Below are 13345 nucleotides of genomic sequence, written 5' to 3' on the forward strand. Positions count from 1 at the left end.
ACGAAAGAATGAAGGAGGGAATGAAAAGGCGAAAGAAAAGAGTTGAATTGAGAACGGATAGAAAGAAAAAAATGAAGGGGAAAATGAAGGAAAAAATAAAGAAAAAAAAGGAATGTTAGAATAAAATGATGAAAGATAGAATAAAAGAAAAAAACGTTTCCGTCATTATTTGAAATGAATTTAGAAGGAAAGAAAAAGAAAAGAAGGAAGGAAAGATGTGTGAAAGAAAACATAAGGGAGAGAAATAAAAGAAACAAGAAAAAGGATGAGGAAAGAAAGAACGAATAAAAGAAAAATGCTTCCTTTATTCTTTGAAAGAAAGAAAGACGGGACAGTCAACAAAAAAACTCAAAAAAGATACACAATGTTAGACATGTGAAAAAAATATAAAGAATTGAAAGGGAGGGTAAATGAAGGAGAGAAAGAAAAGACAAAAGAAAAGGAAAAAGGAAAGGAAAAATGAACTGAAGGGGAAAATGAAAAGAAAAACATTAAAGAAAATTAGAATAAAAGAAGGATGAAAGAAAGAATAAAAGAGAGAAAAAAGATTTCCGTCATTCTTTGAAATGAATATAGAAAGACAAAAAAAGAAAGGAAGGGAAGATGAATAGATGTGTGGAAGACAAAATAAAGAAGAGAAAGGAAAAAAGAAAGTGAGAAAGAAAAAGGGGAGGAAAGAAAGAATGAAGGAAAGAAATATTTTCCTTCATTCTTTGGAAGAAAGAAACAAACAAAGAAAGAAGAAAATAGGAAGGGAGGAAGGAAGGGAAAGAAAATTATAAGGGAAAAGAATTGGAGGGAAAAATAAAATAAAGAATGAAAGAAAGGAGGAAAGAGAGGGAGGAAAGAATGAAGAGATGAGAGAATGACAAAAAGAGAAAATAATGGAAGGAGAGAACGAAAAAGGGGAGAGGAAGTGAGAAGGAAGCAAAGAAAAGTTTAAGGAAAGAAAGAATGAATGAATTCAGGAAATAAGGAATGGAAATTTGATAAAGAAAAGTAACAGAAAGAAGGAAAGAAAGACAAATGAACAGAGAGAGAGAGAAAGGTTCAGGAAAAAAAGATCGGAAATAAAGATAGATGGAACAAAAAAGGGCAAGCAGGAAGGATATAAGGATGAACAAAGAATGATACAAAAGAAAAAGGAAAAAAGTTCAAACTTCAAGCAAACAAAAAAATCAAGTCATCTAACAAAAATCATAATGAAGTTTGGTGTTTTTTAATATATTTTCAGAATTTTGAAAAACTAACATTATTTAGAAATGAGTAAAATTTTAAAGTGAAACATTGTCAAACTTAAAAATTAGATGAAACAGCGGCATCATACACAACAAGACTCAAAACGAAAGCTGAAACAACAAGATCTAGTTATGAAAACTAAATAATTTGTTCCACCGATTACATCTCCAAATTAGTTTCATTGTTATCTCTGCTCGTCATCTGTTGGTTATTTGATGAAAAAAATCACCACTTTTAAATGCATTAACTACATTTTGTTCAATATTCTTAAATACGGGACAAAAAGGCGTCCCGGGAAGGGTTTGTCGGGACGCCGGGACAAAGGAGAAAAATACGGGACAATCCCGGGAAATACGGAACGTCTGGTCACCCTGGGAGGGAGGGAAATAAAGAAAAAAGGACACAAATTAGAAGGAAAAAATATAATAAAGAATGAAAAAAAGGATGAAAGAGAGGGAGGAAAAAATTAAGGAGAGAATTTAAAAAAAGAAAATAATGGAAGGATCGAGAAAGAATGAAAAGAAAAGGGAGAAGGAAGCAAAGAAAAGTGGAAAGAAAAAATGAAGGAAAAAAGGAAATTTAAAATAGGACGGAGAGTAAGACAAACAAGGAAAGAAAAATGAACAGAGAGAGAAGATCAGGAAAGAAAGATAGGATGGAATAAAAAAAGGGCAAAGAGGAAGGATAGAATGATGCCAGAAAAAGGATATGAAAGAAAGAAAGAAAAAAGTACAATCTTAAACATACAAAAAATCTCCTAATCTAACAAAAATCATAATGATATTCGGTGTTTCTTAATATATCTAGAACAGAAATAGAATGTTTTAGAAATGAGGGGGGGGGGGTCAGGTGTCCGGACACTTTATATTTTGGAAGCCTTTTTTTCTTTAGATTAAACTAAAGATATGAATTCAATAATTGTAATCATCTTTTATTTTGTTCTCTAAAATAATTTTAAATCATGATTATTTTTGGTCCTAAAAATTGTAAAACTTCGCTTGTAATTTTTTCCAAATGACTTTGTAACTTAAAATGAATCGTCCTGACATAGAACTGGGTATACTTCTTTGTGGTCCCAAACATGTTGTTTTTAATTTCTTTATTATGTAGAATAACAATTTTTATACTTTGTTCTCCTTTTTACTGGTTTGTAAATTAAATCTGTTCGCTCCGCGGCCCTGCTATTTTCCAAAAACGATACAGAGACAAGAGCTGAGCGAGCACGGCTCCCGTCATTCATTACACTCACTTTCAACTTACACAAATAGGAATGCGTGGGGAACCGGAGGGTACTCCACGATGCGACAATCGCCAGAGAAATGCCCCGCAGATTCGTCGTTATATTATCGATTCTATTGTACTCTCGCAAATGATCTTGGCATGAAAATTAAGCTCAAAGTATGCTTTTTCTCCGTATTATAATTTCTAAACCAGGTACGGTTAGGAAAAGATTTAAGTACGGAAGAAAGACAGACATACTTAAAATGACCAATCTCCAACTTCCTCCGTTTGTAATTTTGTTGAGTCAATTCAGATTGCAACGTATTTGGTATGTATGCAAAGGGGATCATCTCAGAAGTTCAACCATACATAAAAGACGTACATCAGGAATCCGTACAAAGAGATATGGATGTTAGAAGAACAGCAAGTCGTGTTTCAATTTTGAAAAAAAAATGAGCTCGGGGGAAGTTATGTGGGAGAACGTTGTTTACGGCGGTGCCTCGCAGGGTCCTTCAAAAAATCTCTGACCTCAGATTTTACAAGGGGGCTTATCGCGTTATGTAAGCGTGCTCTAACTTTGGCCTGGCGGCTCGCCGATTGATGTTAGATATCGTTCCTTCGCCCGAAGGAAGCAATAACAAAGGATTAACAGAGGAATTGGAAGATGGTTCTCCTTCTCTGTTAGCTCCATGATGTAACTTAGATGTACTTATATTATTTATTCTGTTTATTTGAAAGTGAAAAGTATCTTGGTTATTTTTTTACTTATTAAAGAAAGCGAGAATGTATTAACTCGCTTCATTACCCAGTTCTCACAGAACAATGATAATAATTTAGTAATAATAATAATAAAAGACATTTATATGGTGCCATATTCTATTCTGAGGCGCACAAGAAAAGAAAGAATAGAGTGTCAAGAACGAATGAAAGAAAAATAATATTTGTTCAAGAAGGGAAATTCCTTGATACATACATGTATATGTTACTTGGATCTGCTCTGGCAATATATATAAATGTACAGCTATAAGGCCTACATGTATTACATAATACACATGTGTCATAATTAGGTGATAATGATTCATCCTTGTTTCTCTGAAGTCAAAATACAACAAAGCAATATGGTTAATGCTGTAACCGATTTTTATTCCAATTCCCGATCCGATCCGATTTTCCCCTTTTTCTACATTTTTCCGAACTCCGATTTTTGACCAGTGGGGAAAAAATCGGATCGGAAAAACCAAAACATTACAAGACAAAAAAAACACGTGGCGACATGTTTGCCGTCAAAATGCGCTGGTGATTTGTTTTGATCTCGGACAAAAGCGGTGGAAGGAAAAGAAGATAAAGGGGAAGAAAATTATGATTTGTTTTTATCTCCGATATTAGCGGAAAGGCAGGTGGAGAAGAAGATTATGATTTGTTTTGATCTCCGACATAATCGGGGAAGAACAAAACGATGATGATGATAATCGGTGGTAATTTGTTTCGATCTCCGACAAAAATGGAGGAAGAAAAACAACGAAAAGACGATATGTTTTGATCTTAAGCGGAGGCAAATAAGATTTAGTTGAACACGCTGACATGCGCGGTAATATTTACGACTATCTGACTATACGTCCTCTAAGAGTTTACGATTACCTCCGCTATCACTACGATGTTGTAGAGAAGGTGAATATCATGGTTAACCCCTCTGGATAATAATGCGTCTTTTTCGGGAGGTCATGCGACCTTTAAGAGTTTACGATTACCTCCGCCATCACTACGATGTTGTAGAGAAGGTGAAAATCATCTCTAACAACTTTGGATAATAGTGCGTCTTTTTCGGGAGGTCATGCGACCTTTAAGAGTTTACGATTACCTCCGCCATCACTACGATGTTGTAGAGAAGGTGAATATCACGGTAAACAACTCTTGATAACAATGCGTCTTTTTCGGGAGGTCATGCGACCTTTATGAGATTACGATTACCTCCGCCATCACTACGATGTTGTAGAGAAGGTGAATATCACGGTAAACAACTCTGGATAATAATGCGTCTTTTTCGGGAGGTCATGCGACCTTTAAGAGTCTACGATTACCTCCGCCATCACTACGATGTTGTAGAGAAGGTGAATATCATGGTAAACAACTTTGGATAGTAGTGCGTCCTTTTCGGTAAGTAATGCGACCTCTAAAAGTTCACGACGGACGCCGCCATCACCACGATGTTGTAGAGAAGGTGAATATCATGGTAAACAACTTTGGATAATAATGCGTCTTTTTCGGTAAGTCATGCGGCCTCTAAAAGTTCACGACGGACTCCGCCATCACCACGATGTTGTAGAGAAGAGGCCTATCGTTGATCGGCGGTAGTGTCGCGCGCTGGAACGTCATTATCTTATTTTCCTTCCTCCGATTATGTCGGAGATCAAAACAACTCATAACTTCTTCCTCCGCTTTTGTCGGAGATCAAAACAAATTCTACCATCAGTGTAGCGTGCCGCATTTGTCCACGCGCCGGCCACATACAAATTTTAATGTATTTTTTTGTTTTTGAATATCTTCCGATCCGATATCCGAACCGATTCCGATTTTAGGAGCAAAACTTCCGAACCGAACTCCGATCCCGTAATTGCTCTAACTTACAACATTAAATATGGTACATGTATACTGCTGATAGGAGTGCTGAGTGTTGCCTTGTGAGAAGGTGATCATTCAAATAATTCTGGAATATTTGGTCAATATTCATGAAAAATTCAGCTTCCTATCTTTTTCTTATCATGTCTCAATAGCAAAATATAATACATTTAGAATCAAAAGATTTCAGAACCGAAGGATATATACGTAATACAGCACTTTATGAAACAAAACAACAAAAGTTCATTAAATGGATAAGAGAGAGCAGCAAAGAAGTCATTGACCCAACATAGCCACTTTGTAATTACTTTCAATCACTAATCATACACTCGGATCTAACAACCAAGATAGGTTTGATAAGAGCACTATATGGTGAATATTGCAAACCTGTATTTCATCAGATATGAGGACTTGGTTCACATTTGTTTGGTCAATTATTTAAGGAAGTCATTAAAATTATTGTTTTGTCAAAATTTTGCTAGCTGCTGTATCATACCATCATCCTTTTTCTGTAGTGTGTGAATTGTGCGTGCTGCAAAAAAAGGAAATATTTTAATGATTGTGAACTCTATCCATGTGTGATGACTGATCTGCCACGCTTGTATGATGCAGTCAATTGAATAGTTCTGCTTATAATGGTCCCATGTATTAGTTTCCACGTGTGTCACATGTCATTTTCCTGTGCACGGGGGTTGAAACGGTAGTTTGTTCTATGAATAGAAAATGTCTAGTCGTCCAACGCCCTAAAGTGATTAGGAAGCAGACCATTAATGCTATTCAAAGTCAGCGGACTGCAAGACTGAAAGAAGGAAAAAATAGCAGAGTTTATTGAAAGTTCATTTGTAGGAATTTAATTGAGTTATTTTGAATGCCACTAAGTATCAAAACTATTCCACTCTTAACCATTTTTGTTACCATGTTATAAAGTAATGCATTGCAAAGTGTTCTGCTTTTTTGTGTTTTTCTCTGAATGGAAAGTCTATATAAATGATAGTCTACTTTGTAAATTAGTAGGCCTACTCAGTATCTTTTTTATTGTGCAACCCCCAAATCAAATGTAGGACCTCTAAGAAAATATTAAGAGAAATGTTTGTTTTTTGTAATTTGGATATTAAAGAATTCTCACTTGAAGTAATTTCAAAATATGAAAGATTCTTCATAAATATGAAGGTTATTCAAAAATCGTCCGTATTGTGTTATTTCGCATTTGGTTTAAAATCTGCCTTTTTATACCAAAGGTCCTAGAAACCAGTGATTTGTTGTGTAAATTGATGACTCTGCACCCCCTCCCCCCAAAAAAAGAGGCAGTTATCATGCTACATGTATGTGAAACAAGATTACATTCACTCTTCCAATTATAACATTGGAGCTAAGGTATAATGTATTTGAGGTGAATAAAGTATTTATTTGACCACAAGCCCACAATGCATGTTCTGTCACTGCTATTATTTATGTTATCTTGTCACATGAAGCTGTGAGACATTTTTATTTGGGATATAGGCCTACATATAGGAATTGATAGCCTGAGACCGTGTCCTTATGAACAACATCCCAATAGAAAGCAGCATTATTTCTCTTTGATTGTCAGTGCCTCTTATCAATTAATTAAAAAAACGTGTTGACAATAAGCTTAAAACATGTCATATCCATTCATATGATTTTCATCCGAGCAATTTGATGCTACATCCCGATACCTGTCAGTCTGTTGTAACCTAATCTGTGCTTATGAAGAGTGCAAGTCCTGCTCACTTCATGCCAGATACCATCATCAAGTTCTAGATCGTTTCCAAATTGGCTGCTCGATCCCTTCTTTCTTTTCCAATAGGCTTCCAGTCCTACACCCTAATGACCCCATTCTGCCCCAGTTACTAGGGCCAAGAGTGACTAGTCTTCGGATGTATACCTGATGTGAACTTTAATAGAGCAGTATCACAACAAAAAGACAATAATAAATTTTAAAAAATATGACCCCACATAGAGCAAAATCGCTCTAAGTAAAATGGTTTTGGATACCAAGGAAGCATTTTAGTAAAGGACATGTCAAGACGTTTTATCTGACAAAGTTTGTTTTATCTGACAGTTACCATAGTAACAGTGCTACTCGGCCAATCAAACTGCTGGAAAGTTACCAGATCCGACAACTTGTTGGAAAGAAATTCAGTGTTGATTATATGCTCTTTATCTTCATTTCAGAAGATTATGATGAGAATACTGCAGGAAGAGATCTTGTAAACTGATTTCCTAAGCCGGTTTCCTTACAAACTGGTTTAAGGGAAACCAGTTCAAGAAAGTAGATTGAAATTAAGTCTGATACTGGCTCTATTGACAAGAATTTGCCCTTGCGTGGACTCATTTTGTTGGAATATTTCGGTTTCATTCCAATTATAAACATGACAATGAAAAGTCAGACAATATGATACAGCCCCTATCATGTCAATATATTGAAGCCAGGTGATAAATAATGGTGGAGAAGATTGCAGTGGCTTTTAAGGAAACATATTGTTTATCCTCATTTTTATTAACCACACACCCCAGGGTATATTGTTGCGTAGGTCACTTCCAGGTCAATGTTGTCATGGCTAGGTGTGTTTTCATCCCTGAATCTGAGATTGCCTCTTGACCCAAAATGACATAGGAAGGGGGATTTGGTAGAACTGAGAAGGGGCGTGGCACTGATACCCAAACTCATGTTTTAAAGTTAATTTACCATTCTGGTATTGTTTTTGTCCTCATGATTTTGATGAATATTAACCCTAAATATTCCGTTTTCAAAGTGTTTTTTGTATCATTTCTTGTGTTTGTAATATTGAGTTACTGTTATACTTATAGCCTACATAGAAGTTTGAAATTGGATAACAATACAATATTCTTTTTATAAAATATGTTTTGGTTTGTATGTATGAAACACATGTTCAAGATATAGAATTATATAATAATTCAGGATAAAGAATAGTTAGAATACAATTCTTGATACATATGTTTTGGTCAGTGTTCGAAATAATTCATCACTTGTGACATTAATTTTTCCCTCTATAATTACACCATAATTGTAATAACAATTTTTTTTCTCTCTTATTTCAGCAAAATGCAACAGGTGTAGATGTTTTTCTTGAATGTTGTCGGTGTCTCAACCTTTATGAGATGGATTACTTTGGTTTGGAATATTACACAAAGGGAGATCATTTGGTAAGTTATGTATTTCATCGTTAAATGTAGCACTAAAATTTCTTCTTCTTTTTTGCCCAAATCATCATGAAATGATTAAATCTATCAGGAAATTAATATGTTTCTGAACACTAGTTTGGTCCTGATACTTGTAGATTTCTGTCATGTGCCATGCCGGGTGCCATGGTTAAGCATGTTATGTTCACTTCTTTTAATTGATCATAGTTTAACCTTGATCAGATTATTCAGCATGAACACACTGGATTGCAAAACTTTCCCCACTATTTTCACAATGTCACAATATGTTATTAATCATATTGTTGGGGTTATAATAATATATGACCATGCGATCGATAAGAGATCAACATAATAATTTTCTTTAACCTTGAGAGATGAAGGTTTCTCTGGTATCTACTATTGTCCTTGTTTCTATATTCAGAAATATTACATACTCCAGAAATTTTAATTAGGTGCTCTATTTCTGAAACTAATTGCATTGGAAATTGGAATTGGGAGGTAAGATCCGTCATTATTAATTTCATGAAAAATGTTTTCGTACATGTGTACTCAGCACTCGCAAATTAATGAAATGGGTATTATTAGATTGGGATATTGTGAGTTTGGAATCCATGATTAGTTTGGATAATACAAACAATGTGGAATTGCTTTACAATGATCTCTCGTTTGTTACATCTCAGTTTATACTTGAAGGGGCAAAGCTAGATTGAGGAATGGGGAGGGGTGTGAGGATTTGAAAACTACATGTAGCTGAAATTGCTATTCTTTTGAATCTGTTCATATTTTAATTGGCAAAAATCATTGATTGATTTATTTCCGGGGGATATTTGTATTGAAGTATAGAATTCAGGTAGGGGCATTTATGGAGAGATGATTAAGTTGAAACTACTGTCTCCCTTACTTGGCTTGGCCAGTGCAACTCTTATGCTTTTCACACTACTAAAAGGGGTGTGAAACAAAACTGGGCTAAGCATTAGCCAATCACAGAAGTCGAAATTGCACATTAATCATGCTCTGTAATGTTAAATCATCAATATTCATGAGCTGTGTGATATTCTGGGGTTAAGGCGTTAACCCAAGCAAAGCAAATGGTATGGGGTTAAGAAAGACAGTATGAATAAAAAAAGATAGTATGGGGTTCACAATAGTCCGGGGTTAAGGATAGTCCGGTGTTAAGGATAGTTTGGGGTTAAGGAAGGTTAAGGAAATGCAGTGTGAAAAGTATATTTGTGGATTAGGGAAAAAGACAGGATAGGAAGGTACATGTAAGGAGAAGGAAGGGGAGAAGAGAGGATTAGAAGGATAAGACTATGATGAGGAAAGGGCCACATCTCTAATACCCCTTTCATAAACCCAATTATGCGGCTAATAGCAGCATAATTTGGTTGTAAAATCGCAGGAGGACAAGAGTTATCCGCATTATTTTGATGCTGCTATTATCCGCGTAATAGCAGCATTGGGACAAGATTTTGAGTTTATGAACGCATTTCCAAGTAATGCGGATAATTGCCATGGTGCGGTCACAAGGTCACCCTTTTCCAACACAACCGCATCGGAGGGGGCATGCCCAGTTGGCATGAGGATTATCCGCCTTTTTCAGGACGGCCGCTTGTAAAAATAATGCTGCTTATTTTCGGAGTTTGTGAATGCAATTTTTATTGAATTATCTGCATTACTCTTAGGCGGCTAATTGGAGGACAGGTTTATGAAAGGGGTATAAGACCCCCACCCACCCCCAAGATATATTTACCACTCAAGATCTCAAGATATGTTTATTGTACATTCCAGAATCATATTGTGATCAACGATCCGGTAGGAGACAATACAGTTCAGTTAAAATTACTTATAAAAGTGATTCATACCCGATCATCACTTCAATGGCAACCACATAATTGGAAATATTATATTTGATTGCTTATAACAATACAATCATAATTTTTGTTGGTTTCCGCATTTCCACATTTTTTCTCTTTCTTTAGGTTTGGCTAGAACCCGAGAAACCTGTCCTCAAACAAGTTGCAGGTGAGTAATTTAGTTGAAATTTTTATGTTAAGATTTTTCGCTTGGATACTAGTTTGGATATAAAATGTAAGATTCCTTTTATAAATGTGACAGTGACAGCTCTGTATTTATGCTTCCACTTTTCAGGCCAGAATCGGCGTTTCCAAACGTGATTAGTCCAAAACACGGTTGCGTCCATGCTTACTTTCATTTAAACGCTGTTTCAAAACGCCGATCCTAAACTCACAAAAAGGTGCGTTTGTAAATGTCGTTTGACTAGAGTCAGGCTTTCTGGGGAAGTATAAACAGAACCGCGATCGTAAACGTGTTTAAATGACGTCATTTGGTACATGCCTCCGGTGAGATGAAAATCTGTGGGCATAGACCGTCGCATTGCTCCATATCTCCACGTAATAACAACACGGAAAAAAAAAACTTTTGACTCAATTTACGAAATTACGATGATTTCACCTCTGAAAAGTCAAGCATAAACAGTACTCCCAGAACCACGTTTACGATCGGCATTTTGAATCGATGTTTGAAAACGATGATTCTGTCCTCGCGATGGAAGCATAAACACACCCAAAGCTGGAGCTATCCGCCTCAAGATTAACCCTTTCATTGCTAGGTGCCAAAAATTGGTGTCTAAATACAAGTTTATCATACAAAAGGGCAGCATCTTGACATGATTTCATGAGAAAAAATATTGTACAGCAGAAAAAAAAGTTATTTGGGGGAATGTTTACTTTTGACAGCCTACTGTGTCCTGCCAAATCAGTAACATTGGATGAGCATTAAGGCCTGGTCACACCGCCCAAGCGTTATTGGAGCGGTCATGGAGCGGTAGGGAGAGAGGGTCGAATTTCGCTCACAAAATTGGGGAAAAAATCGAGAATCGAAAACGGTGAACGGTAGCGAGCGGTGATGATTTTTTTCTCTCCGCTCCATGACCGCTCCAACAACGCTCGGGCGGTGTGACCCGGCCTTTACTATTGCAGTGAATAGGGATATATTCTGGGGCTCACTCTTTTGATTTTCAGTTCTCTTCTGAGCATTTCAGACCAACTCGCCATGCCTCTTTGTAATAATTTCACAGTAGACATGACTTTATCATTAGAGAATGTCACAAGTTTAGGAAAAATATATTTGGAATGGGTAAAATTCAATACGGTGTAAGATATGATTTTGGATAAAACACATAGCCCATGTACAGATCTTATACTATGGACAGCATTCTACAAAATCAGTGCATATTGAAGAGTTATTTGTGGCACTTGGATCAGAATACAAAGCTCTTGTAGTGAATCATTCTTTAAATCTCAGTTAGGGTACACAAAAGAAAAGGAGAACAATAGGTGTTGTGTGGATGTATCCATTTTGTGTGTACTCCCACACCATCTTAACCTATACATTGACATTGAGATGCACCTGTAATCTGCGGCAAGTCTAGTCTGGTGATTCAGACTTTTATAGAATGTACCAACCTCAATTTCATGACTGTCGAGAGTGGTAAATTTTTTGTATTTGGTTTGAAATAGGAGCTTTGTAAAGAGAAAAGCTGGTGTGCTCTAAGTGCATGTAGCCATATTGTTATTCAGGTTATGATGATGTATTAAAACTTGAAAATTTAATTACCTTTTTATTTGGTACATGTATTTCATTGCGATCATTTGTAAATTAAAAACAAAATCATCTATAAAGTAACATTCATATATATCAACTTTTTAAAAGTCTTAAAGTGCAGACAAATACTGGCTTGTTTACATCTGCTATGAAAACACAATTCACTGAACTATATAGGCATCCCATCTGGACACAAAGCGATGAATTCATCAGGCCAAATCTGAACACAAAAGTTGTTTTCGATGTCAATTGGAGATTAGCCTTATTTTGATGGCACTGAAACTGATTCACAGATTAAAAACTGTTGAGCTACATCATTGGCTAGGGTATCCATATGGCTATTCTCAAGTTATAGATTTATAGGCCTATTTGTATTTGTGGGAAAGAGATACCGCCATTAATTTAATGAAAAGTGGATCTCTAATTACCTTTCACTTTCTATTGTTTTCAAGATTATGAAAATTCAATTATTGATCCTCCCTTATAGTTTACACATCCGAAGTAATCATCATTGCCATTGTCTTTAAACTATTACAGGACAGCCAAAGTAGGAAACATTTCTAGTTCTCATTGATTAGCAGTTTCAGTCATAGGGTGAAAGATGATAAAGAAAACGTAATTGTTTACAGTCCTATTGGAAAACCTGGACATGCATGAAACCACAGAGCAAGTAGAAATATGATACCAGTAAAATTTATCTGCTAGATTGATATAGATGTTCGCCTTTGAGTTTGTGATATTTTGTAATGAAAGCTTGCTATTAGTGTTTCATCATGTTCTTCACAGAATAGACTTTCATTTATAAATGGGACGAGGTCTTCGCTTTCACTTTTGTATTCCTTGTTTTGATCTGAACAGTCGGGAGCATATTGTCAGTCACCGCAATCCAAATGTCAGGATAATTTAATTACAGCTTATGACAATGAAGTCATTTTATATCAGTGACTAATGCTCAAAACAAAAGCAAATGTTTGCATTTTGTAGTTTGCACTCATTGATTTTTTTTTTAGGAACCTGATTCAGCATTGAATGATAGGCCAATGTGGTCAGTTTGACCACTACCATAATAGATGACCATTAATCAGAAGGGCGAGGACTCCTCAAATTTAGGAGTCAATGACATCTTGAGTTTATGAAATGTGGGAATCAGAGATCCTCACATATAGTATGCAGTACATATATAGCCATCATTGCCAATGCAACAAAGAAATCATGTCGCATCTTCTTATTTTAGTTTTAGGGATGAAAGTCATTACTCTTGTGACAAAATTTAAAAAGCTGCATGTATATATAGGATACCATAGTAGCACCTTGCGGTGTGCGTATGAATGAACATTATTGTGTTGTACAATGTTTTCTGTGCAGTAAAACTGTACATGTACATGCTTTTCCATATATTTTGGAGTTCTCCCCTATACTGAGTTGCATCATCTGTTGACCATTAGCACATCTCTCAACACTC

The 13345-nt window shown here is 35.8% G+C and overlaps 1 protein-coding gene across 3 annotated transcripts in view; it reads left to right on the plus strand.

The window, feature by feature from the left end:
• LOC121429837 (FERM, ARHGEF and pleckstrin domain-containing protein 1-like) overlaps positions 1-13345 on the plus strand; it is a 96777-nt gene that overhangs the window by 37434 nt on the left and 45998 nt on the right. For all 3 annotated transcript variants that reach the window (XM_041627080.1, XM_041627082.1, XM_041627081.1), the window contains exons 3-4: positions 8158-8262; positions 10239-10281. In XM_041627080.1, coding sequence (XP_041483014.1) covers positions 8158-8262; positions 10239-10281 — 148 coding nt within the window. The remainder of the gene's footprint in view (positions 1-8157; positions 8263-10238; positions 10282-13345) is intronic.

This window comes from Lytechinus variegatus, chromosome 16 (assembly GCF_018143015.1).
Source record: "Lytechinus variegatus isolate NC3 chromosome 16, Lvar_3.0, whole genome shotgun sequence".
Classification (NCBI taxonomy): Eukaryota; Metazoa; Echinodermata; class Echinoidea; order Temnopleuroida; family Toxopneustidae; genus Lytechinus; species Lytechinus variegatus.